This window comes from Akebia trifoliata, chromosome 8 (assembly GCF_017979445.1).
Source record: "Akebia trifoliata isolate Shusen 1 chromosome 8, ASM1797944v1, whole genome shotgun sequence".
Classification (NCBI taxonomy): Eukaryota; Viridiplantae; Streptophyta; class Magnoliopsida; order Ranunculales; family Lardizabalaceae; genus Akebia; species Akebia trifoliata.
Genome location: NC_141382.1, coordinates 46908742 through 46933760, shown reverse-complemented (window position 1 = coordinate 46933760; position 25019 = coordinate 46908742). Strand labels below are relative to the sequence as shown.

The 25019-nt window shown below is 35.7% G+C and overlaps 1 protein-coding gene across 1 annotated transcript in view; it reads right to left on the bottom strand.

Moving 5' to 3' along the window:
* The window catches only part of LOC147397269 (uncharacterized), a 31115-nt gene that overhangs the window by 4847 nt on the left and 1249 nt on the right, over window positions 1-25019 (bottom strand). The window contains exon 2 of the mRNA XM_086452801.1: window positions 1524-2816. Within this exon, the coding sequence (XP_086308927.1) occupies window positions 1524-2740 (1217 nt within the window). The 5' untranslated portion in view covers window positions 2741-2816. The remainder of the gene's footprint in view (window positions 1-1523; window positions 2817-25019) is intronic.

The following is a 25019-nucleotide window of genomic DNA, read 5'->3' as shown; positions in this document are numbered from 1 at the left end:
GAGAAGACCTACTTCACACATACAAAGAAAAGATAACAACCCAGCACCCAAATGTTACATTATCTCATCAGAAACAAAGTTTCATTTTAAAAGGAAACCTTTAAAATAATATGCCCTTAAAATCCCATTTCATAGCAATTAGTTGAATCATAGACTTTTATATTGCATACTTTATACACTACAATTGTGTACATGCACTCTTTAAAACTTATCATACATGTGAAAGCATGGCTCAAAATATCGTATTGTATCGGTTTTTGAACATACCGATAAGAAACATTCCTAAAATTAAACGTTTCGGATTGTATCAGAATATTCGTTTTGTACCATTAATTCATTATGTATTGGAATGTTTAGACCAGAACATTTCAAAACAAACCAAAATGAGAAAAAGATAACATATTAAAAAAAAAGTAATGTAATCAACGCATCAATGAATTTTTTGTAAAAAATAAAAATAAATAGAGATTCGAACGATATCAAGAATTTCCTCAAAAAAGCAATGCAATCTGTGCAAAAAATATATTTCAGTCCTTCCGAATCTATGTTTTTTGCAGAGAGTCATACTTTAAGGTTTCATTCTCAAATGAAATCAAAGAAACCACAATATTCTAATAAAAATCAGATGCCTATCCATATTAGGCTATGGGTGTTTAATACCTCACTGAAAGCTAAAACATTAAACATGTTTTGATATAATTTAACTTAAGTGTATTATCACTATCAGCATATTGGTGTCTAATAGCGCACATTAACGTGAAAATATTTACATACTTAAAAAGAAATAGTTGTAAGAGTACGTTATACCCTAAAACATATTTGTTTACATAATTTATCACTAAAAAATTGATTTTTTTCCGAAAAATTCAGAATATTTCAGAATGTTTTCGGTTCGTATAGGTGAATTTATCGTTTTTATTCCTTGACCAAAAGTTTCATCCATAATGACATTTTAAACCTAGTGTGAAAATATGGGTATCATAGATTTTGGGAAAGGGTAGGTTAATAGACATGTCCAATCAAATAGCCATATTAACATATCCGGCCACCATAGCCTTGTATATCTTGTAGATGAGGCTTGTTAAAAGGTGAGACCCAAATTTGTCTGCCCGCTAACCGAGTATCCAACAAGTGAAATGAGATATTAGTGAGGGAAGGGCAGTTTTAGAAAGGGCATATTCAAAAGTTACTAGGCAAGCTTCCCGGGGTATCAAACCCTGTAAATGGGGGAGGACACTAACTTTCCCTACTCCCGGCCCCTGCAAATGGATTCCAAGAGCCATGACGCCATTGTTATGCCAACCTTAAGGTCTAAATGACAGGAATATTAGTTCTTCTCAACTAAAAATATGATATTCCTATCATGAAAATGACAAGAAATTCTGGAAGACATTTTCAGTTTTGAACTAACGGCCCACTTACGTACAAACCATACACAATTCAAAAAAGCTGAAGTTTACGTGGCCTATGTAATACAAATACATGCATATAATGAACTATACATATAGAGGAGTTGAAGAGACCTTTTAAAGAAGGCAACTGCAGAGACAGTGATAGATGCATTTAGCTGAAGGGACCCATCCCAGAGCTTTTCAACATTCGTCGAAGCTACTTTTCCAGCACGTGGCGTGCTTTTCCCATCCAAATTATGAGAATCTTTTCGAAAATCATCACCATGTTCATTTCCAACAAGAATTTTACTGGGATTGTCAGCATTTTTTGGTAAAACTTCTTCCCCCAAGGAATTTTTCAAATTCTCCACATTTGATCCATCGGTTTTGTCCATATTTTGAGGGTCACGGTCTCCATAGCTTTGATCTCTGCCTTTCAGATGAGTGGCTACACCATTATCAAGAGAACTGATTCTTATTTCAGTGCTAGAATTTTGACAAGATTGATCGGTTTCCTTTCCTACAACACCAAAACTTTGACCACTCTGTTTCACTTCAAAGGAAGAGCCCGTTTTGCCAACATCTTGAATGCACGTTCTTCCATCCAAATTTAAATAATGAGCAAACCCCCCAATTTTAAGCTGCGATGCTCCCAAGGAACCCAAACTTTCAGAAAACTTGCCATGCATTTCCAAAAGAGAATTATCTCTAAGCATATGATTTCTAAGTCCTAAGTTCATACCATCCTTCAAACCATGACCCAACTCAGATTTGTTCATGTTTGTATTACTTGGATCGGGATACAAAGGAAACTTATTATCTTCAATCTGGCTGAACAAATTATATGGTGAGTTGATTGAGGTCAACAGCCCTTGCTGATGGAAGGAGTGAGGCTGTGCACTTGAAGACGACCTAATCATTTTCCCAAGCGTAGGACTTGGAAAGTTCCCATCATTAATCTGTGAACTCGTTGAAAAATTATTTGGACTCTGAAATTGATATCTTTCAGATTGAAGCACCTTTATATTAGGTTCTACACATTGAGAAGTTAGATTTGAAATCACTCCCAAAGTGTTCCCTTGCACATTCATCCCTTGAAATGCATCAACGTTATGCTTTTGATTTGAATCTGTGGGCCAGATATAATCCCATACCGAATGAGAAATGTCTTCAGATGTGTTATTGAGAGGTTGATCCATAGCCACCCCTTTCCTTTTTCTTGATGATTCTTCCATAAAAACCCTATCGGAAACACCCAGAGGTTTAAGTTGCACGTTCTCTTCTGTCTGAGGCTCCATACCAATAACTTGACTTGGGAAGATCATGTGGTTTTGTTTCTGGTGCCACATTATTTTGGTCGAGCTGATTCCGAGGAACCTCACCAAGTATAGATAATCATGGGTCCCAAACCCCAAGATCGAAAGCCTGAACAGAAAAAGTAAAAGGGAGATTAACACCACCAAGTAGATGTTCTTAAATAAGTAAAGTGTGATATATGAAAAATGGGAACCACAAAGATCACCATTTTTTAAACTACTATGTTGTAGTAATATATAAAATCAACCACCAAGCAGAAGATATCACCATTTTATAAATCAACGATCAAATAATCACAACTTGTAATACATACTAAAATGACCTCAATAAACTGAAAAGTAACAACTTTACAATAACTTTGAAATGGTATGCTATGCCTTCACGTTGGAGGATTTCTAGAGTCATTAATTATTTGCTCAGAATACAAAAAAACTCAAACCCTTTCAACGCTTGGTAGCATATTGTTGAGCTGATCTTTGTTATTTACACAAGGAGAGTAGGATTTGTTGATCTCCTTTAAAACACCAGTTTTTCTCTCATTGAATAGCAATCCATCTAGGTTTCTTTCAGCAATAGTCCACCTATATATATTATCATGTCCGAATATACGTGAACTATCAAGTATAAGGTAGGTTCCTTTTTATTAAATAGCTTGGCCTAAGTTGAGTGAAATGTATACTTTAAGGAAATAACTTGGGTCCCATTATTGCAAGATTGATTTTGTAGATTCGAAAGGCAGATACCTCTCTACCCCAAACAGAAGTACCTTTATTTTTTTTGTGGGGGAGTCAATTCAAGAGGTTTTTTAAATCCATCTAATAGCCCTCTCTGATTAGGATCCATGAAACTGTCTTCATTGAAACTTAGCCAAAACAAGTAGCTTTATTTACATGTCATAACAGTATGTTTGATGATTCATCATCTATCCTTTAATGAGCCTAATAACTATATTTGTAGTCATAAGAGGATGTAAAGACACTAGCATGTGTCCTCTTGCCTGTCTTTTTGGATTTGAATTACAATAGGAAAAGTCGTCCTCTTCTTTTTTTTCCTTTTCAACCTCTGAATTTTCTTTATTCAACCAACATGTGTCCTGACACCAAGTTTTTTTCGTCATCAGGTGGGCATTAGCATTACCTGGATATGTCAAATCTCTATAATGGTTTGAAGCCTCTTTACTAGCCAAAATGGTCCTTGGCTTAATCATGATGGCTTTTGGGAATTACCCATAAAAAAAAATATATTGCCTTTTGTAATTGCAATGTAGTCTCCGCAAATGGTCTTGTCTTATACCACCTTCACTACACCCAATAATATACTTCCTCCAACACCCAGTATCATTTAACATTTAAAGAGCATGCATCTATAGCACACCAAACACGGCGACTGATTCTCTAAACCTTAAGTCAAGATGAACAAGGAGAGTATCATCTTCCGTTAACTCTTGACTATGTTCCATACTGAGCTCATAGTAGGGGGGTTTTGTGTTCTATAATTGTAAATCTACTTCTAGATCTTATTGACATGTGCCATTATCCAGTGAGGACAAAGGTTTAGGAAATTGAATTCCCAATATACAATGTATTATACTTATGTGCACCAATTTTCACAAGAGACCACTACATCCCTCAAAAGTGCCTCTTTTTTTCCTCTTGGTTGGCTATCAGGGATAAGCTCTCAACTGTCGACCATCTTATTTTGCATGGAACTATCATCGTCAATGTAGTCTCCTTTGTAAAGCTAGTAGTCAAAACATAGACACCTTTACATCCACTAGAGCTTTGCCCATGATATTTGGTGCCACTTTTTCCATCTAGTATGTATTAGTTCCAAATCCGTCTCTCTTTAACTCCAAAGTTGGCACTGGATGCAGTAACACATCCAAGAGAGAATTTTGTGGTTATTGGACCCTTTAGAAGGAAAGTCATAAGAGGATTTATGACGGAAGCAGGTGATCAACGAATTTAGTATTAGTAATTTAGGACATATTTTTGGTGTAAGACTGTCAAAGAGTTTCAAGGTTTCTACTTTGAAATTCGGTTTATAGATGGTAAATTGTGATCAGTGAGGGCTCTTAGCTTTAGCATCTGTTTTATGCTTGTCATACTTTTGTTGTATTTATTTTCTTTGGGTAGATTCCTCTGATTCTTAGGAGGTGATGCAGTAGAAAATCTAGATCCTAGCAAAAATCTAAGATTAATAGTTGTATGAAACCACAACGAAATGATTCCGAGAAAAGAGGTCCATGTTCTCCAATCCTATTGGGCCTTCTAATGGATATATATTACTCAGGCATCCAATTAGAAAGTCATCAGATGTGATAGATTGCTCGTTCAAAGATCTACAATTATTTCACAATTTTTGGAAAAAAAATTGATGTTTTAGGAGTTAAAAATATATTGGAAGTTTGGGACATTAGAAAAAACAAAAATTAGGGATATTTTAACCATTACTAGAATAATATTCTTATTACTTTAGATGGATGGCTAGGATTTATTACTTGGGTAATAAGTTACACTTTAGGATTTTGGTTTCTCATAAATAAATAGATGCCATAAGAATGTGTAAAGAGACTTCTAATTGATTAAAATACTTTGATAGCTTTTGAAGCTTTGCAAACATTGGAACGACTTTGGTGTCCTTAGGGTTCACTTGCATGGTAACTTTTGTGAGATCCCTTCTTTCAACAACATTGAAGTATTGTGTTTAGGAGACCTTGCAAGTTTTTCTGGTTTTGTAAACTAGTCAATTTCCCTTAGCAGGGATTTTCCTCCTACCTCATTTGGTATCAAAGCAGGTTCCTTCGTAGGGAATAGGTGTCGATCAACCAATTGAAGCAACTCAATCAACATAAAAAAGATGGATCCAAAGAGCAGTGTGACCAATACATAAAATGCTTTATATGGACGTCTATAGAGATGAAGAGGCTGATCAGCTCATCATGTCGCTGTCAACCGCACCATCAAACAAAACACAATCTATTATCACACCAAACATTTTCGTAACATCCACGTCATCCCATTATCCATTAATCACAAGGAACCAAGACAATCATCTATAGAGAAGTTACACAATGAAGACAGCCAACCTCTAGAAAGTTTGGAGTTGAATTTTATTCAAGAGGGGTGAGTGCATGCCAAAAAGAAATGGTGGGATAGGAATTAGAGAGTGTAGACTTGTGAAAATGGCTTTCTTGGGGAAGGTGTGGAGATTTTGTTAGAATGATCAAGGACTTTGGACGGAGGTCATCAAGGCAAAGTATGGGGTTAATAGGTTCAGTTGGGAAAGCAAGTTTGTAACATCCGCTAATGGCTGAGGGTGTTGAAAACGGATCTTCAACAATTGGGGTGAAATGCTTAAGAGGATCATCTTCAAGGTGGGAAAGGGAAATAAGATTAGGTCTTGGAAAGACAGTTGGATTGATTGTTCTCCCCTTAAAGAGTGTTTTCCAAACCTATATTTAATTTCTCAAAAAAAAAAAAAAAAAATTGACACCAATCAGTGATTTCTTATTCCCTTTAGGAGATTATTTTTCTGAGGACCTTGGGTTTAGAAGGGGCTTTAACGATTGGGAGGTTCAAGAGGTTGCTAATCTCCTTGGTTGTATATTTCAGGTTCATGTGGACAGCACGAAAGAGCACAAAAGGGAGTGGGACGTTAGCAAGAATAAAATTTCCTTTGTAAAATCCTTTTTCAGTTCCTTGGGCCTTGATCACCCTTTTTTCCTTCCCAAGTTCTTCATTTTGGGGGCCCAAGGTTCCCTAAAAAATTTCTTTCTTTATATGGTCTGCTGCCCTGGGAAAACTTCACTTTGAACCAACTAATGACTAGGGGTTGCATTTATGTTAACTTTTGTTCTTTGTGCAAATTTTATGAGGAATATGTAAATCATGTACCTATTAGTTGTCCTTTTGCTAGAGAAGTCTGGGCACATTTTCTGTCTTTATTTGGCTTCCAGTGGAGTCAGAGTTGGGTTGTTAAGAATTTGCCTTTAAAAAAAAAAACAAGGAATCTTGTGGACATTAATTTCTTTGACTATCTGTTGGGGCATATGGTTGGAACAGAATGGCAAGAGTGTTTGATGGTAAGGAGCATCCTTTACAAGATGTGTTGATCTCTATCTCGGGACTTCTTTTTCTCTTGGGCTAAGGAGTTCACAGAGTTTGGAGGAAGTTTTTTTTGAAGATCATTTGTTTAGATTGCAGCTCATTTGTACTGATTGAGTGTGTCGCTTTGCTTGGGATTGTTTCTTTTGTTTCTGCTTTCTTGTTTGTGTGGCCAACTTGGCCACTTATCTTTTTATCAAATAAAATTGTGGTTTTGCCTATCAAAAAATTAAAAATATTGATGCAATTGAAAATATGGATCCTTTGCAAAATATCAAAAGATCAAAAGTCATCTCAAGCCACAATGAATAGATGTCTGGAAAGAGATTGATTTCTCAAATCCCATCGGGCATAGATGACATTAATATGGATATAAGACATCAGATGCTTTGGAAAGCTCGTTCAGAGATCTGTAACAACTACATAACTTTAGAGAACATTTTGATGTTTTGGGTGTTACAAACATGTAGAGAGTTTTTGTACATTAGAAAATACTTATATTACTTTCATATGGATGGCTAAGATTTGTTACTTGGATATTAAGTTAGGTTTTATGGTTTTATTTTCTTATAAATAGACCTTAAGTGAACATGTAAAGACTTCTGATTGATTAAAAATATTTTGCTAACACTGGCTAGTCTTCCTATTTCTTAACGTTCACTTGTAGAGACATTTTGTAGGCATCTATTATTTCAATGACAATGGAAGATTACTTTCTCTACATGCAAGTTTTTCAGATTTTGTATCAAAACCAATTTATTTCTCTTAGTAGGCATCATTTTCTCTTGCATAAGTAGGCATGCTTGACCCACTACTTGTATCTATTTTGTTTTCTTCTTTGGAATGAATGTTTAATAATAAAATAAAAAAATCGGAGGAGCTTAAATGATTATGAGAGAATATGATCACTCGTCCTCTCACCAATTCCCCAATTTGTTAAGTAGTATTTATTAAACTTCAAGGGCATATGAGTCTTTAATATTCTCTTATCTTAAGCATTGGAAGCTTCAATCAATCACTAGGAACATTAAGAGTTGTCTTAGAAAATTCTTAATCCTTAAGGATCACTGAAAATTCTACTTAATTTTAGTCAAGGTCGAAAGTTTCGTTCCTCATATTTTGGCGGAAATATTAAGTTGAAAATATAACAATGCTTGTATTTTGAAATTTCAAAAGTATCAGAATGTTTTGTGAAACATATTGGTATGTACAAAAGAAGTTATTTTTGCTAATTTTTTCAAATTTTCAAGTGTATGACAATGTTCTGCAAAATATATCCATACAAACAGAAAAACAATGAAGCAATATGTGATGGAAAATGCATGCATTTTTTTAATGGCAGTCATTTTCTGTTCTTTTGACCCAACTTGCAACCATAATAAAATCAAAAGTGATGGGTCATTTCACATTATAAATATTGGGGGGGTCCTACTCCAATTCACTCTTTATTTGGTTATTGGTACTTTGTTTCCACATTGATAATTGCATAGGATTGTCCCAGGCTTATACCTAATGAAAAGTAGAGAAGATCTACCTTCTATCTTTAAATCTTTATATAGTTATTTTCCATGGTGTCTACTTAGTTTGGTGCCAAAATCAAAAGCCCTCGTTCAAATAATGCCAAAGAATATGTTGCAAGTGGATATCTTCAACACCTCAACAAAAAGCAGTAGTTTGGGAGAGAGGTAGAGAGGAAGGGGGGAAGGGTCACCTACAAGAGGTCATGCACTTGCAAATTCATGAAGGTACCTTCTTATTTATTACTCGGAGTGATTCTTCTTACTTGTTTGTGATTAATTTTGTGCAAGCATGAGTTTTGAGTGACAAGTTATTGTTAAGACACCCATTTGTCCAAGCCCTAATCAAGGAATGGCACTATCGTTTCGGCCTATCATTGTCTCTTCTCTCTGAAGTTGTTCCTATTCGTATTCAAATCGTTAGATAGCTTCTATCCTCCAGTTTCTATCTTTGTGATTCAAAACCTATTATTGTCCCTTTTGGGTCTTTTGTTATATTGGGGTAAATTTTATAGAGTTTTTAAACGAATCTTCTTTGAGGATTTTGTTGCTAGGTGGGATATGGTTTGTAATTTAGAGGAGGCCTAAGTGGCTTTCACTTTGTTTTGATAAGTTAGTACTTCGGGGCCATCTCGTCCTCTTTTTTAATAAAATTTTAACTCATCAAAAAAAAAAAAAGTTAACACAACTGCATAAAGCAAAATCACACTGTCCCAAGGAGGAGGCCTAAGTGGTTTGTAATTTAGAGGAGGCCTAAATGGCTCTCCCTACCAAGAATGTTACAAGCAAATAAAAAGTTATTTTACATTCCCCAAAAAAAATTTGTTTGTGTATGTTTTGTTCACAATCATGATTCTTCCATGTCAATTTGTCTCATAGGTCTACTAAATGTGTGGCTTAACAAAACTTTCATACTCAAAAGCAGTACTAGTGCTATCCCTTTTCTAGGAAATGATCCATCTCCTTAGATATAACCTTCCTTGAAAATGCACCTTATTCTTTCCGAAGGAGAACAAATTGTCCATGTAGCAGTAATGATGAGATAACATTACCAGTTCCTAGTCCCTATTAGCATCTTTCAAAAAGAAGATGAGGGCACTCTGTTGAAAGGTTAGTATTGCAATCATTCATCTCTCTTTATGTCCTTTTATTTCTTTACATGTTTTTATTTACCTTTTTGGTCTTTATAAAGACTTGTAAGGCATTATGGCCATCAACATTTAGTTAATATAAAGAGAAGAGAGTAGGGAACGTGGGACACAATTCTCAATGATCCCCTCTCCTCTCTCTTTTTTTTCTTCTTCTTCTAATTCATCTTGGAAACCTTAGGTCTACACCAAACCGTTCACCAAAGCCTTAGATCTGCACCAGACTTTTCCACTTGGTATTAGAGCATGAAGATCTCATCAGGAACTGTGAAAGGAAATCGCAAACTGCTAACATCATCGGACTGTATGACTGAAGCCAGTAGTCATACGGACAGGTCAATCTTGTAAACCCAAAAATGGAGTGATTGGTAACAACCCAAGAATGTGTTTCTGTGAACAAAAAGTGCTTTTTTTTTATGCGTTGAGGATTTTACATGTAAACAACCTTTAGAAGGTTAGTTGATGCCTTTGGAAGACTAATTGAGGCTAATTTATGTAAAGTGGTAGTGATAATATGTTTTTATAGATGTTTGGGAGTTTCTTGGCCTAGTAGAGTCAATTTTTTTCTATCGTGGTGCTTATTTGTTAAGACCATAGCTATTAGTAGTGCTAATCTTGGTCATTCCGGAAATGTTTGGATAGGAAATACATAATTGGATAATATAGGAATAAAAAACCTAAATATAAAACTGAATGGATCAAATTATTTGGGATGTTCGCAGTCGGTGTGTTTGTGGACTGGGTAGACTTGGTTACGTCAATGGAAGGTTGTGGAGCTTAATGAATCTGATCCAACTCATAAAAATTGGGAACAAGAGAACTTGACTATTATGTCATGGTTATTAAATTTATGCAGTCTGACATAAGTAAATACCAGTTAAGCCAGTATATCTTCCATCATTGTCAGGATGAGAAAACCTTGGATGGTTATTTTGCCTCACTTCATAGTATGTGGAAAGAACTGGATCACTATAAGATAGATGTTATTTATTACAATAAGAAAGTTTAGCGAACATGGATCTTTGAGTTCCTTATTGGGCTTAATCTAGAGCTTGAACTAGTGAGAGTTCATATTCTTGGTAGGGAGGAGTTGCCATAACTGCATCAAGCTTATGCCTATATAGAGTCCTAAGAGAGTAAGCATAATACCATGTAGGACTACACTGTCCCAGGGAGGTCAACACTTGCTTCCAATGCCACACCTCAAAAAAGTAATAGAAGAGGAAAGAAGTTCATCGGTGGAGCAGTACATCACACTAAGGAAACCTATTGGGACTTGCTAGTATTTCCAATCAAGTTTACAAGACCTACTTCATTGACTGCAATGAAGATGTTTACTAAGTGAACTGATTTGTTTTCACCCTTACTAGTTGATCCTTCCCCAAGGACGATGTTTACTATTTCAAAAGAGTAGGAGAACCATCGTCATATGATATCTCCTGGAATTTTGGGTGAAGAAGGAGCTTAAATGATTGGAAGATGGATATTTTGGCAGTTTCGACTTCAAAGACAGCAAAAAACCATGGTTCCTTTGAAACCGAACTCAAGATGGAGGAAATGGAGCCTTGATGGCAATTTGTAGTTCAAGTCTTAGATAAGTACCTACCCCCATCCAAACCAACCATCCTTCCTAACAATAAACTATTGGAGGTCTTTGATTCTCTTTAAGGTGGTGTTTTTTGAGCTTGGTCAAGTCTTAATAGATGAAAAATTATGAATATGAGACCAATGTTTTTTATAGGCAAATTTTTTTATTGAAACGAAAAGAAAAGGGAGGCCGAGACGGCCGGCCAACAACACAACAGGAAAAAAGAAGAAGAAGGGCAACCAAAGTAAACGTCTCATTCATCACATAATGAGTACCACTTGAACTAAAAACACTCAAAAAAATTCCTCTAAATTCCTTCAAGATCCTGCTCCAAGAGAAGATTAGCCCCAAAATAAAGATAAGAATCACATGCATAGGATGCTCATTACCTTCAAATATCCTACTATTCCACTCTAGCCAGATACCCCAACACGCGGTAGAAGAATTATGAAAGAATAATGGTCAAGTCTCCATGAAAGCTAGCTAGGATATTTATACTAAAAGGATAAAAAGTGAATGAACATAAATGCCCTTACATAAAAAACAGAAACACAAAGAAAAAAAGATATATTTCCCAATAATCCCTCTCAAGCTAGTGCAAATTTATCAACTAAGCTAGCTTGACAAGATGAGAGTTATTAATAGGAGGACCAACAGACTTCGTAAGCATGTCGGCAAGTTGATTTGAAGAAGAGACGAATACTGTTTGAATAACACCAAATCAAACTTTCTCCCTGAGAAAGTGAACATCAACCTCTATTTACTTGGTTCCTCTTTTTGTTTTATAAGCAAAATGAATTCATTAATAAGAAGGTGCAAGGACAGTCGAGTTGGCCAACCAAGCAGAAAACAGTACAAAAGAACTACTCTCAAGTAATACTACAAACCCAATCCCACCTCCCTACAAAATCTTCAAAAGAAACCAACCCTTTTAAGCTTGTTACAAATTTTTGACCCCAAAAACAAGACCTAAAATCTGTAAATTAAGTTCCAGAGGGAGGATGATTTTGTTTTCAAAGATCTAAATATTGTGTTCCTTCTAAAGTCCCCAACAAATTGCAAAATGGGTAAAACTCCAAAGCACCCTCTTTATCCTGGAGAAGGTCTCCTCAAACGAAGCCAAGACTCAAATAAAACCAGCAAAGACCCAAGGAGGCATACCGAAACTTCGATTAAGCTAAGGAAGTGCGACCAAACCTCGAGGGCCACCTTACAATGCAATACAACATGGTAAGTTGATTCTACATCCCTTAGGCACATCACACAACAATTGGCTGCACATAAACCCATTTGTATCAAGAAGTCTAAGGTTTGAATTTTCCCCAAAATCATTAAAGGAACTTGGGGACCCCAAACCGCTACTTCAGGGAATGGAGCTGAACCATCACTTACTAAAGAACAATAGAAGGAACTCACCGAAAATAAACCATCCTTACTCTGTCTCCAAAAGTGTGTATCCTATCTTTCTACATCGAAATGATAAGAGCTAGTATGATTTAACAAACTTCCAACCTCCTCTATTTCTCAAGCATTAAACGCCATTTGAAAATCAAAATCCCAAGACCACAAACCTTTTACACAACGTCTAAAACTAGTGATTGGTAGACCTTTCTTCATGGATAACGAATACAACACGGGGATCTCATTCATAAGAGGCATGTGACCACACCAACTGTCTTCCTAAAACCTTAGTCTATCTCCTTTACCCACTTTGAATCTTGATCTAATCCTGAGCACCGGTAAAACCTTCAAGATACCTTTCCAGACGCCACAACCATGAGAAGCCCTTGCCTCGCCACTCTCCCACCCAAAAACATCCTCCCCAAATTTTGTTGCAATAACCCGTCTCCACAAACTATTCATCTCCACCTCGAACCTCCAAATCCACTTACCCAGAAGTGTCGTGTTAACCAACCCAAATCTTTTGATCCCATGTCCCCCCTATTCTTTGCCTTAGTCACACACTTCCAACTAACAAGATGGTGTTTACGTCTCCCCTCCCTATCATGCCAGAGAAAGTCCTGAATTACCTTATCCAATTTCATTTCAACCTTTCTGGGCATTTGAAAAAGAGAGAGGAATTATATTGGGATGTTGAATAAAACACTCTTGATCAAAATCACCTTGTCCCCCTTTTGAGAGATAATTGGCTTGCCACGATCCCACATTGACATGCATTTAAAAAGAGCACCCAAAGGAAGCCCCAGATAGGAAGTGGGAAGACTCTCAACTTTCCAACCTAAAGAGGCCCCAACAAATTTATATTTGGAACCCTTCCAACGGCAAACACCTTAGTCTTCCACACATTTACCAGTATTCTCAAGATTGCTTCAAAGAAACAAATCAAACCTCCAAATCTCCTAGATTGCTCCAACGAGGCATCTAGAAAAACTAGGGCATCGTCTATGAATTGGAGGTGAGACACTAGCGGCCCATTATTCCCAACTGAGAAACCGTTGATGTCCCCATTCCCGACCCCTTCCTCTAACATCCTCCCTAATATCTCCACCACGATAATGAAGAGGAAAGGGGATAAAAGGTCTCCTTGTCTCAAATCTCTAGAGCTTCTAAAGAAACCTTCTGGGGACTCGTCTAGAATTGAGAAGGTAGCCGTTGAAAAGCAGTTTTGAACCCAACGACTCCACTTACCACCAAATCCCATCCTCCCCAAACGATACACCAAGAAGTCCAAGTTAACATTTTCGTGAAAGATAAAGTCAGAAGCAAGCATAATAACATATTTGTTGTCGTATAACAGAGTGGAAGAATCAGAAACAGGAAATTCTAGCTCCATTAGCAAAAATCGAAGTCAAATAAGCTCACACGTGTCAAGAGCCATAGCTCAATACTCAACTTCAGCATAATAACGAGAAATCACACTCTATTTCTTACTTTTTCACGAAATTAGGTTACAACCATGAAAAGCGCTAAGCGGGGCTTAAGTAACAAAAAAACTAATATGTAAGAAAAATGAAAACAATGCAATCGCAAATATTAAAGTGATTTGATGCCCCTCATCTTTATTGTTATAATAAGATGAGGCTGAATAAGTGTTTGTTGGCGCCAAAATTTGGAAGACAAAAAATGCCCCCAACTTTACATCTTAGTTATTATTATCAAGGTCATCTTTGTCAAAATGAATAAAATTATGATCCTACAACCCTATAACTACATTTGTTAGTTTTTACTTTTTTAAAATAATAGAAATATCATTTTATTATGTAATCTTTAAAATAGTCTTAGTTCATACTTTAAATTACAACAAAGGCCTTTACAATAATATTAAATGATAAAAGATAGAAATATAAGATTATCTAGTTAAAATTAAAAATAATGGTTTTTTGAAGAAATTTTGATCATTCATAAAACCGAAAGTTTGCAATTTATGACGCCTCACAAATTAACTAAACATTTGAGACACCATTTACATTTAAAATTGCGTAAATATCCTTTAAACACAATCTATACAAAATTACTTCATAAAATTATCATTTTAAACCTGGTTCTTGAAACCCCGATTTAAGCAGGTAAGGCCAAGGAGCTTGGATGATTTAGGCGAGCAAAATGGGGCCTAAGCGCAACTTTTGACAACAGAGCTTCTATCCGTAATAGAACCAACATAATCAACATCAGTGAAGCAGGACGTGAGTTCAAGTAATGAAGAATGTGATAAACAACATCAAGATGAGAAGTGCGTAGAACATGCATGAACTGATTGACCACAGTAACCGCAAAAGTCAAATCTAGTTTAGTGCTAGACAAATCAGATGGCTCGCGAGTCGTTGACAAGAAAAATCATCAAATAAAATATCGTCAGATTCTGATCCATAGGAGAGGAAGCAGGACAACAACCAAGCATACTAGTGTCCTAAAGAACATCTAATGTGTATTTGTGTTGAAATAACAAAATACCACGGCAAAAGCAGACCACTTCTATCCCCAAGAAGTATTTAAGAGGACCCAAGACCTTAACTTCAAAAACACAACCCAATATCATTTTTACCCAGTCAATCCATCGAGCATCATCCTCAGTAAGGATCATATCATCTACATAAACCAGAACAATAGTACAATGACCACCCAATCCTTGACGAACAAAACATGTATGATCTGAGTGGCATTTGTAAAATTTCATATATAAAATGACCTTAAAAAAATACTGAAGCCAAGCTCACAGAGACTGCTTCAACCCATACAAAGATTTGAGAAGGCGACATACTTTCCTAGAATACTCCCCTAGAAAACGAAACCCATGAAGGGGATCCATATAAATGACCTCAGTCATGTCACCATTAAAAAATGCATTTTTCACATCTAGTTGGTGAAAAGACTAAGAGTTACACACAACCAAAGAAATATGAAGGCAAACGACAATAAACTTAGCTACAAGGGCAAATGTAGCACCAAAATTGACGTAGCGAAAGTGTGTTCAATAGATTCAATCGGTTGTGTTCAATGGAACACTCAAAATCAATTTGAATCAATAGATTCTATTGCTAAACAAGCAATAGCTTAAAAGAAAATAAAACATAAAGCTAAAAAAAAAGTAATAGAATTAGAAAATTACTTAGAATTGTAGATGTCTTATTAAGCCCCCATTCTTGAAGAGAACTCATCCTCGAGTTCAACACAAATAGAGAAACTCCATTATCAAAAGAGTAAGGAAAAATATCCTTCACAAATGCCTATACTTGTCGACAACATGCTTGTATTTGGCTGGTTGAGAAGGCTTTGGTTTGGCATATGAGGGATGCAAAACAACTTTCACTTTATTGTGCATGAAGGAGTACATGTTGACTTTCCCACTGAATATGACATCCTTGTCATGGAGCCAATGGCGGCCTAAAAGTATGTGGCAAGCATAGGGACAATGTCACATAAAATTTGATCCATGTAGGTACCTATGTTGAATGCAAGGTTGCATTGTTGAGTGACTTGCTTGCGATATTCATCATCAACCCAACCTATTGAATAAGGTTTAGGGTGTGGAGTGTTGGGTAGCTTGATAGCTTTTACCATATGCGACGAGATAATGTTCTTGCTACTCCAACTATCAATGATCAACTGGCATAACTTATCTTGAACTTTGCAAGCGATGCGGAACAAACAATGCCTTATGGAATGATCAATATGCTGGATGAAAAGAAGGTTGCGAATTATGCAAGAAAGATGTTCTCCATCTTCATCATATCCATATGCATCATAAACCTCAATTCCATCGTGAATTGGAAGCTAGTATGCCGTCCTAGGAAACTTGGCGGCCTTGGAATCAAGAGATTTAGGTTCGTCAATAAAGAGTTGTTGGATAAGTGATGGTGGAGGTTTGACAATGAAAATGAGGTACTTTGGAGGAAAGATGTGGCCGCTATGTTTGGGGAAGATCTGCTTGGTTGGGAGTGTCGACCTGGTAGATTACTGTTTGGTTGTAGTGTGTGGAGAAGCATATCTACATTGGGAGAGTTCTTGGGGGAGCATATTAGATTTGAAATGGGTAAGGGGATCATATTCGCTTCTGGGAGGATAGATGGTGTAGTGATACCCCTTTACAGTTTCAATTTCTTGGGTTGTATGTGCTTTCCTAAAGAAAAAGAATGCATGTCTCAACCCTTTTGATTGCTAATGTGTGGTGAGTCTTGGGATCTTGGTCTTAGAAGAAGATTGAACGACTGGGAGATTGCGGACACTATCTCTATCTCAGATATTCTTGCCTCCACAGGTCCTTCGTTGGATAGAGTGGATTGCAAGATTTGAAAAGACAATGTGGATGGTTGTTTCTCGATAAGATCTTTTTATTCACTTCTTGATGATAATATCGAGGTTTGTTTCCCATATTCTTTAATTTGGGCAGCCAAAGTTCCTTCTAAAGAGTGTCTTTTTTATGTGGTTAGTGACTTTGAATAAGTTGCCAATGATCAATTCTCTTAGACGTAAGGACCTTGCCTTGATTGACTTTTGTTGCTTGTGTAAGTCTAGCAGGGAGTCTGTGGATCATATTATTTTTATTGTGAGGTGGCCTACGGCATTTGATCTTTCTTTCTCTCTTTGTTTGAGATTTCGTAGTGTTTTCCAAGTTCGGTTATTCCTCTTCTTTTTAGTTGGAAAGTCAATTCTTTTTCTAGCAGGTGGAAGATTCTATGGAAATTCATCCATTTTGCAATTTGTTGGGACTTATGAAAAGAGAAGAACTTACGTACGTTCGAGGGGAATGGTAGTACCATGCAAGAGCTTATTTTCAGTATTCTTGGTTTATTGTTCCTTTGGTGTAAGTAATTTAAGGAGTTTAGGAGTTTCTTCTTTTAAAGATTTTCTGTTTAGGAGGGACAATGTAATCAGGGAGTAATCGCTTTGCTTTTTTCATTCTCTCCTTCCCTTGTATTTTCCTCGAGGACTTCTTGTCCTCTTTTAATAAATTAAACTTTTAAAATAAAATTAAAATGTGTCAAACCATATTGATCGTGTATGTGTTCTCATAAATGGTTCTTATGATACAAAGAGCCATAAATCCTTTTTTTGGGGATAAATGGAGCCATAAGTTAATTCTCATGCATGTTTAGTTATACCTTGAAAATCAGTGCATTGAATTTTTAGGGAAAAATCCAAACTTACCCAAGTTGACAAATTACTGGAAAAACCAAATTGATCTTAATGAAGTAGCCTCGAATTTTAACTTGGCATGGTCGAAGTTTCATGAATCAATACTAAATGCAAATATAATGAAAACACAAAGTTCATAATGAAGCTCTTTTCTAATTGTAAGGTTCCACCCTAGGGTAGTGTGTTGACTCAAAAATCTAGAGCAGCATCATAAGTTTCGATCCTAGCACCTTAAATAAAGCCCATGTAACGAAAGGACATCATCAGAGTCATTTAGACCACCAAGTGGGTCATTTTTCTTAAATATATAACTCCAATAATGGGCTCAACTACGAGCATATTTTTGTTATCTAAGGGCTTTTTCATTAATTTGGGTACTGTATTTATTTCCTGAAATTTTCTGTTTTAATTTTAACTGCAGGTTTAGTTAATGATTAAGATTAGTTCTAATTTGGTTTTATTTAAGTTGTCTCCCATATTAATTAAGATCACATGAGTTGTGTTTTAATCTTGGCCATTGATTTTTTTAATGTTAGAGAGATTAGATTAGGATTTTGAGTTTGATATAAATAATTGTAAAGATTTTATTCCAGATTTTTTATTATTACAAGATTGAATAAAATTTACAGATTTTTTATGAGATTCAGTGATTGAATGCGTTGTGTATAGCCATTGTTCTTCTTGGTATGATTCCAAGGTAGGATTCCTTTTCTTAGTGTGATTCCAAGATAATACTCCATTACCTTCTTCTTGATCATCTTAATCTTCATCCTCTCCATCTTCTTCTCAAGATTCTTTCTTCTTTTCTTGATTTTCTTGCCACTAGAAGTTGTCCAGAAGTTTTCAGCCACCAGTTTCTCGAATGAATAGTAGATTCTCTTTGATTTTTGTCCCACAAACAGCAGCCACAACTTGCTGCCCCTGCAGTCCCCAGTGAACCTTCCATCATCACCAAAACTCCACTCTTCCTGTCCTAATACCTTTTTACCTTGCTGTCACAATACCATCCCTCTAACCTCATGACAATCCATCCTAAACCTTCTTCAACCTGTGCCAATTAAAACCCTACTACCCCTATTTTTCTTTTAACATTTTATTTAAATCGATAAGCACTGCTGGAGATTTATTTGTGAATATTTAATTTTAACCCTATTGCAAAATTCAGTAATTACCTTTTATAATATATATTGCCAATTAGCTTTGTTAGAACCCTCCACAATGGCCAATAAAACCTTTGGGCCTAAACTGACCTTGAAATCTTTGAAAGGATCAAGAAAATTCAAATTGGATATTGGTTCGAGGCTCAGATACAACACATTTGTAAAAGATAAGCAAATTCTTGATGGCATACTTATAGCTAATGAATGCATTGACTCGAGGATTAATGAAGACAAGGCCACATTAGTGTGTAAGATCAACATGGAGAAAGCATACCACCATGACGTTAGGTAGAGCTTTTTTCAAATTATTGTGATGGAAAGAATAGGATTTGGTGATCTACAGGCAACGTGGATAATGAAATGTGTATCGTCAACATCCTTCTTAATCTTGGTCAATGAAAGCCCAACTGATTCTTTATGTAGCTCAGGTGGATTGAGGCAAGGAGACTCCATTCACCATTCCTATTACTATCAGTGGTGGGAGACTTAAAGAAGATGATTTCTAAAAAGTGGCTTGAGGGGAGTAAGATTGGAAGGCTTCAACTTCAAGAAATGAGGGACGACGGCCTTCCATTTTTAGTTCATGGAATAGGCTTCGTCTTTGTTGAAGTTTCAACCAAGCAGCTTAGGTACTGAAGAGGTATGATCTATTGTTTTGAGAATGTCCCATGTTTGGAATTTATTATTTTAAGGGGAAATTATAAAAAAACCTAAAATAAAAACTAATTATCAAAAAAGTAACAAATTTTTGTTAATTACCAAAAACATACCCAAATCGATACTTTAAGTGCCAAAATTCCATTTAAAAAAAAAATAAAAATGAAACAAAATTTTGACACTTAAAGTGCCGAAATTTTTGTACTCTCCGACCGAAAAATTCCTTCCATTTTTTCTTTTTCTTCTCTTCTCCTGGTTTCCCTCCTCCTCCTCTAATGAAACTTCAAGAGGTGTGTATATACATATTTTTCAAAAGATATGACCAAGATCAAGATCTTGATTGATCATCAAAATCAAGATCACGATCTTGATCATACATTTTGAAAAATATGTATGTGCACACCACTTTTGAAGCTTCGTTGGTGGAGGAGGAGGAGAGAAAGGAATAGGAAGAAAGGAATGAGGGAAACCAGGAGAAGAAAAGAAGAAGAAAAAAGATGGGGAGAAATTTTTCGATTGGAGAGTACAGAAATTTCAGCATTTTAAGTGCCAAAATTTTGTTTTATTTAAAAAAAAATAGAATTTCAATACTTAAAGTACTGAAATTTTATTTGATTTGATTTTTTAAAAAATCGGCACTTCAATTTTGTTTTACTTAAAAAAAATGGAATTTCAGCACTTAAAAGTATTGAAATTTTATTTTATTTTATTTAAAAAATCGGCACTTGAAGTGCCAATTTGGGTTTGTTTTGGTAATTAACAAAAATCTGTTACTTTTTTTATAATTAATTTTTATTTTAGATTTTTTTTATAATTTCCCATTTTTTTAATGAGTAAAAATACTTTATTAAGAGGTCGGAGTCAAAAAGACCAAACTCGAGAGAAGATACAAAGAAGAAGGAAAACGAAAAGAAGATGAGAATAATGAAGAGCTTCCCATACAATTACAAACTCAATCCCACCTCCCCAAAAGAGCCTCAAAGAAGATCCATTTTGCTTCAATAAAAATCGAACTCCAATGGAGCAAAAGACCCAAGACATTAATGATTACCTCGTGGTCTTCACGTTATTTATTCTAAAAAACCCTAGCATTCCTTTCACTTCAAAGCCCCAAACAAATAGCAAAAGAAACTAGTCTCTAAAATTTCCTCTTGAATGCTTGAAGACCCACCCCCCATTAGGACCAAAATTCAAAAATTGTCCAGAGCGACCTTGGGAAACATCCCATTACCCCAAACAAACCAAAAAAGTGAAACCAAATCTTAGAGGCTAGAGCACAATGAAGAATGTGGTTCACGGACCTTTCTATCCAACTCGCATAAACTACAGAAGTTCATTGATATTATACCCCTCTTTAACACATCATCCAAGGTCAATAACTTCCCTTAAACTCCTGCCCAAATGAAGAACGCAACCTAGGAATGAACAACTGCCCTCCAAACCCCTTTTACTAGAAAGCTTCCAAACAAGTTAGACAAGGCAAAGTAGAGGGAACGAACCAAGAAGCAGCCCTTCTTCTCCAACCTCCACACTCTCACACCCTCAACCTCCATGTTACAAGTCACAACCTCAAGGGCCCTTCGGAGCTTAAAAATGCCCAACCCACCCCCCAAGTGGATGGAATTAAGAAGTTAAAAACGGGAGCTCATTTTTATAACAAGATGGTGAACATCCTTGGGAAGCGATCCTTAAGGCACATAGAACCACAACAAACATCTTCCCAAAACCGAACCTTTGAGCTTTCTCCCAACTTTAAAAAAAGAGTTACCTTGGAACAAAGGAAGAATTTGTTGGATACCTTTCTAGACTCCTCAGCCATAGGGCATGCATACCCACTCACTCTCCCAACCAAGAGCTTGCTCACCAAACTTAGCTACAATCACCTTTCTTCATAAGCTACACCGCTCACACCCAAATCTTCACAACCATTTCCCAAGAAGAGCTTGTTCATTTGTCTTACATTTTAAATCCCTAGTCCTCCATTCTTTCTTGGACCAACTATACATTTCCAACTTACCAAGTGAAACTTCTTCTCCCCTTCCTTAACATGCCACAACAAATCCATGAATAAGTTGTTTAGTTTTACCTCCACACTTGCAAGGATGGAAAACAATGATAAGAAATACACTAGGATGCTAGAAAGAATACTCTTGAGCAAGTTAAGCTTCCCCCCTTTGGATAAGTAACGGGTTTTCCAAGAAGACAAACTCTTATCTCACGTTTGGAAATAAATATAAAGAAGAGTAAGGTGATTGAAAGAAACATAAATAGGTTCTAATGAATAATTTGGAGGAGTCCCCCAAGTAACATATAATAAAATAGAAGGTGCATTCTCCCAAAAGATAAGGTAGGTTTAGAAAGAGGAAAATGATGGTTACAAATCAAGCTTTATTGGATAAATGATTTAGGAGGTGCATTCTCTCTTCTAAAGTTGGAGTCATAATGTTTTCACTGGTAGAAAAAAAAGTCTTTGGGCCTTGCTCCCCTTTGCAAATTGTTGGGGCTTGGGAAGGAGAGCAATGGGTGAATCTTTTCAGGGCAGGAGAGGCCTCACCATGACATGACTTTATTTATCCTTGGGTGGTTATTTCATTGGTGCATGTTAGATAGTGCTTTTAAAGGAGTCTTTTTTGAGGAGTTTGCCTTTAGATGGGAGTCCCTTTGTAATTTGTAAGGTGTTGCTTTGCCATATTGTCTTTGTACTTTTTTAATGTAACGGTTTTACTTATTAAAAAAACTGATTATGGAAAAATATGGGTGTGATAGATGGGTTGAGAGAGCGATCGAGCTAGGCAACCCTATGGGTGTAGGGTATGGAGAGGTATTCTTGATAGAAGCATGAAGTTCAATATAGGCACTACATTTAGAATACGAAAAGGGAATATAGTGAGATTTTGGGAGAATAGGTAGTGATGATTCCCCAATTAGGTCCTATGTTCCTCTCTAATTTTTGTTGCAAAATAACAAAATTTTCTCTGTTAAGCCACTAGTTTGACGGATTGCATGTAGTTCTTTGACATTTCCTCTAAGTTACAAATCAAGATATTAAATTCTCAATCAAATCATATTATTCTATTTTTATGAGTATATTATTCTTTGTTATCTCCCTTTATTTCTTAGGTTCTTTTATATGGTTAAAATTTTGTCAAAAGTCTCCTTTGCGTGGTTAACCACACTTGACAAAATCTTAACCATTGATCATTTAATAGGCCACAAAGAAACAATGTTAACTTTTGAGCCATGTGTAAAAAGAGAGCTGAAAATGTTAATCATCTTACTCTCCATTGCTCTATGGCAAGGAGCTTTTGGACTCACTTTTTGTTATTTCATATCTATTGGGTCATTCCTTGTTATGTGGTGGCCCTTTTTTTTCAGTTGGTCTTGATATGCTTTTAGTGATAAGAGGTAAAATCCTCTAGATATGTTGCTAGCTTCAGTTTGTTGATGCATTTGGAAGGAAAAGAATACCCCTATTGTCGAAGGAAAATAAGTGTTTAATTATATTATCTTGAATATGCAAGCAATGATGTTCTATTGGTCCAAGAATTCCGTGGAGTTAATAGCTTTTTATTCAAATACTCTGAATTCAATAGAGATTCCCTTGTGGGGGTGAGCATGTGGTAAGTAAGTTGCTTTATAGCCACCTTCTTAATGAGGTTTGCCATTCCTCTACAGGGCTTTTTTTCTCTTTGGGGTTTGCTTTGTGGTAGGTCTTCTCAAAGTCCACTAAAATTCCCTATGTTTGTTTCTTCATCCTCTCTTAATGTGATCTTTCTATTCGCCAAAAAAAATTAAAATAAATAAATAAGTTGTAACCAATTAACATTTTCTTTCAAGGTTCGACCTCTATAGCCATGAGCTCATCCTAGTTAAGGCAGCCATGTTCTTTGGTAGTTATTTGGGAATGGACAAGTCTTCTTTGAAATGGTTATGCTCATCTTGTGCATATCATCTCATAGTTTCATAGCCCCCAATTGTCAGCTAATATAGCATCGTCCCATTTTCAATAATTAGATATGAGAATACAGATGTCATACACCTCTTTAGCCTGCAATTATTCCCATGTCCAAAAGCTAGTAGTTGAGATGGCATTATTATATTCAAGGTCTAAAGTTCTGTTTTCTTTCAGCGGTTTAGTCATTTGAAAAACCACAAAACATTTAATTACATTGTAAAATATTACGAAACAATCATATTAATTTTCAAATATTACTTTATTCATAAATAAATTAAAAAATGTTTTAAGTTATTAAATAAATTATAGTATTAAATATTAAACTTTTTCACATCAATATACATTAGAAATGTTTCAAAATATATTTTTTAAAACAAATATTCCATACTTAAAAATTAGTAACAGGCTCGCAACCTACTCGATGACTAATGATCTCTTTTTTCAACAAAACAAAATGTATAAATTGAAATATAAAACTTCTACTCATTGCTTGCGCACAACTCAGGCTGGCATGGCCTGGTCATGCATAGGCTGACCCGGGGACTGTATGTATAGCAAAATATTCTGATACAATCCGAAATTTCATAACAAACTTTGATGTTGTTTGTTTCTTTTTCTTTTTTTTCTTTTTTTTGATAAGTACCTTAAAATCTCACTATGTTTCTACCAAAACATAGCAATGTAATGAAATTTTAAACAGTGATTGGGTTCTTCCTAAGGCGCTTCTTCCTCCTTATGGGTTCCCAGATCGATTTTTTTTCCTAATCCAAAGTTGTTTCCATCTCCGGTTAGATCGCATAAGAGGATCTTGAGGAGCACCTTATTCCCTTTGCAATTGGTTGGGACATTCAGTAAGAGATGAATATGCAAGTCTTTGATAGCAAGGAGTGTGTGGATAAAAATGTCATCATAAGAATCATAGGTCTACTGTTTCACTTAAAGAATTTAGATATTTGATTTTCAGGTGGGATTCTATGGATAGTGGTGAGCTGTTAGGTGGTGGTGGTTTTGTGTTTGTTTTTCCCTTGTAAATTTTTTTTGTGGCTAAGCAAGCAAGGGATTAGTAGTTAATCGAGGTGAAGATGGGTTCATCCGGATTTGAACCTAGATCATGGGATCAACTGTCCTCAAGCCTTTACCATTAAGCTAAGTGGCACCTTCCCTTCTTGTAATTGTATTTAGACATTTGTAAGATGGTCCTCTTGACCACCTTTATTTTCATTTCCTTTTTGGGTTTAATAAAATTTTATACTTTTCCAATATATATACCACTGAGGTTATGATAGGACTTCTCTATCTTATGACATATTAATACTGTTTTTTTCTCTTAAGCTTAACATTTTTGGTGGGGTCCATTTCAAAATGGTGGATCATTCCGTGTACTATGGGTTATAATACTCTGTAAAAGGTAAACCTTAACCACACTATACATTTAGGTCTTAGGACTAAAGAATAATCCTTTGGGGATTGTAACATGCACCTTAAGGCAGCCCACATACATCATTATTTGCGTTACTGGTTCTGTTCATGGGAATTAATCGGTAGATGCATGCTATCATTTATGTTTTTAAATAAAAATCAATCTA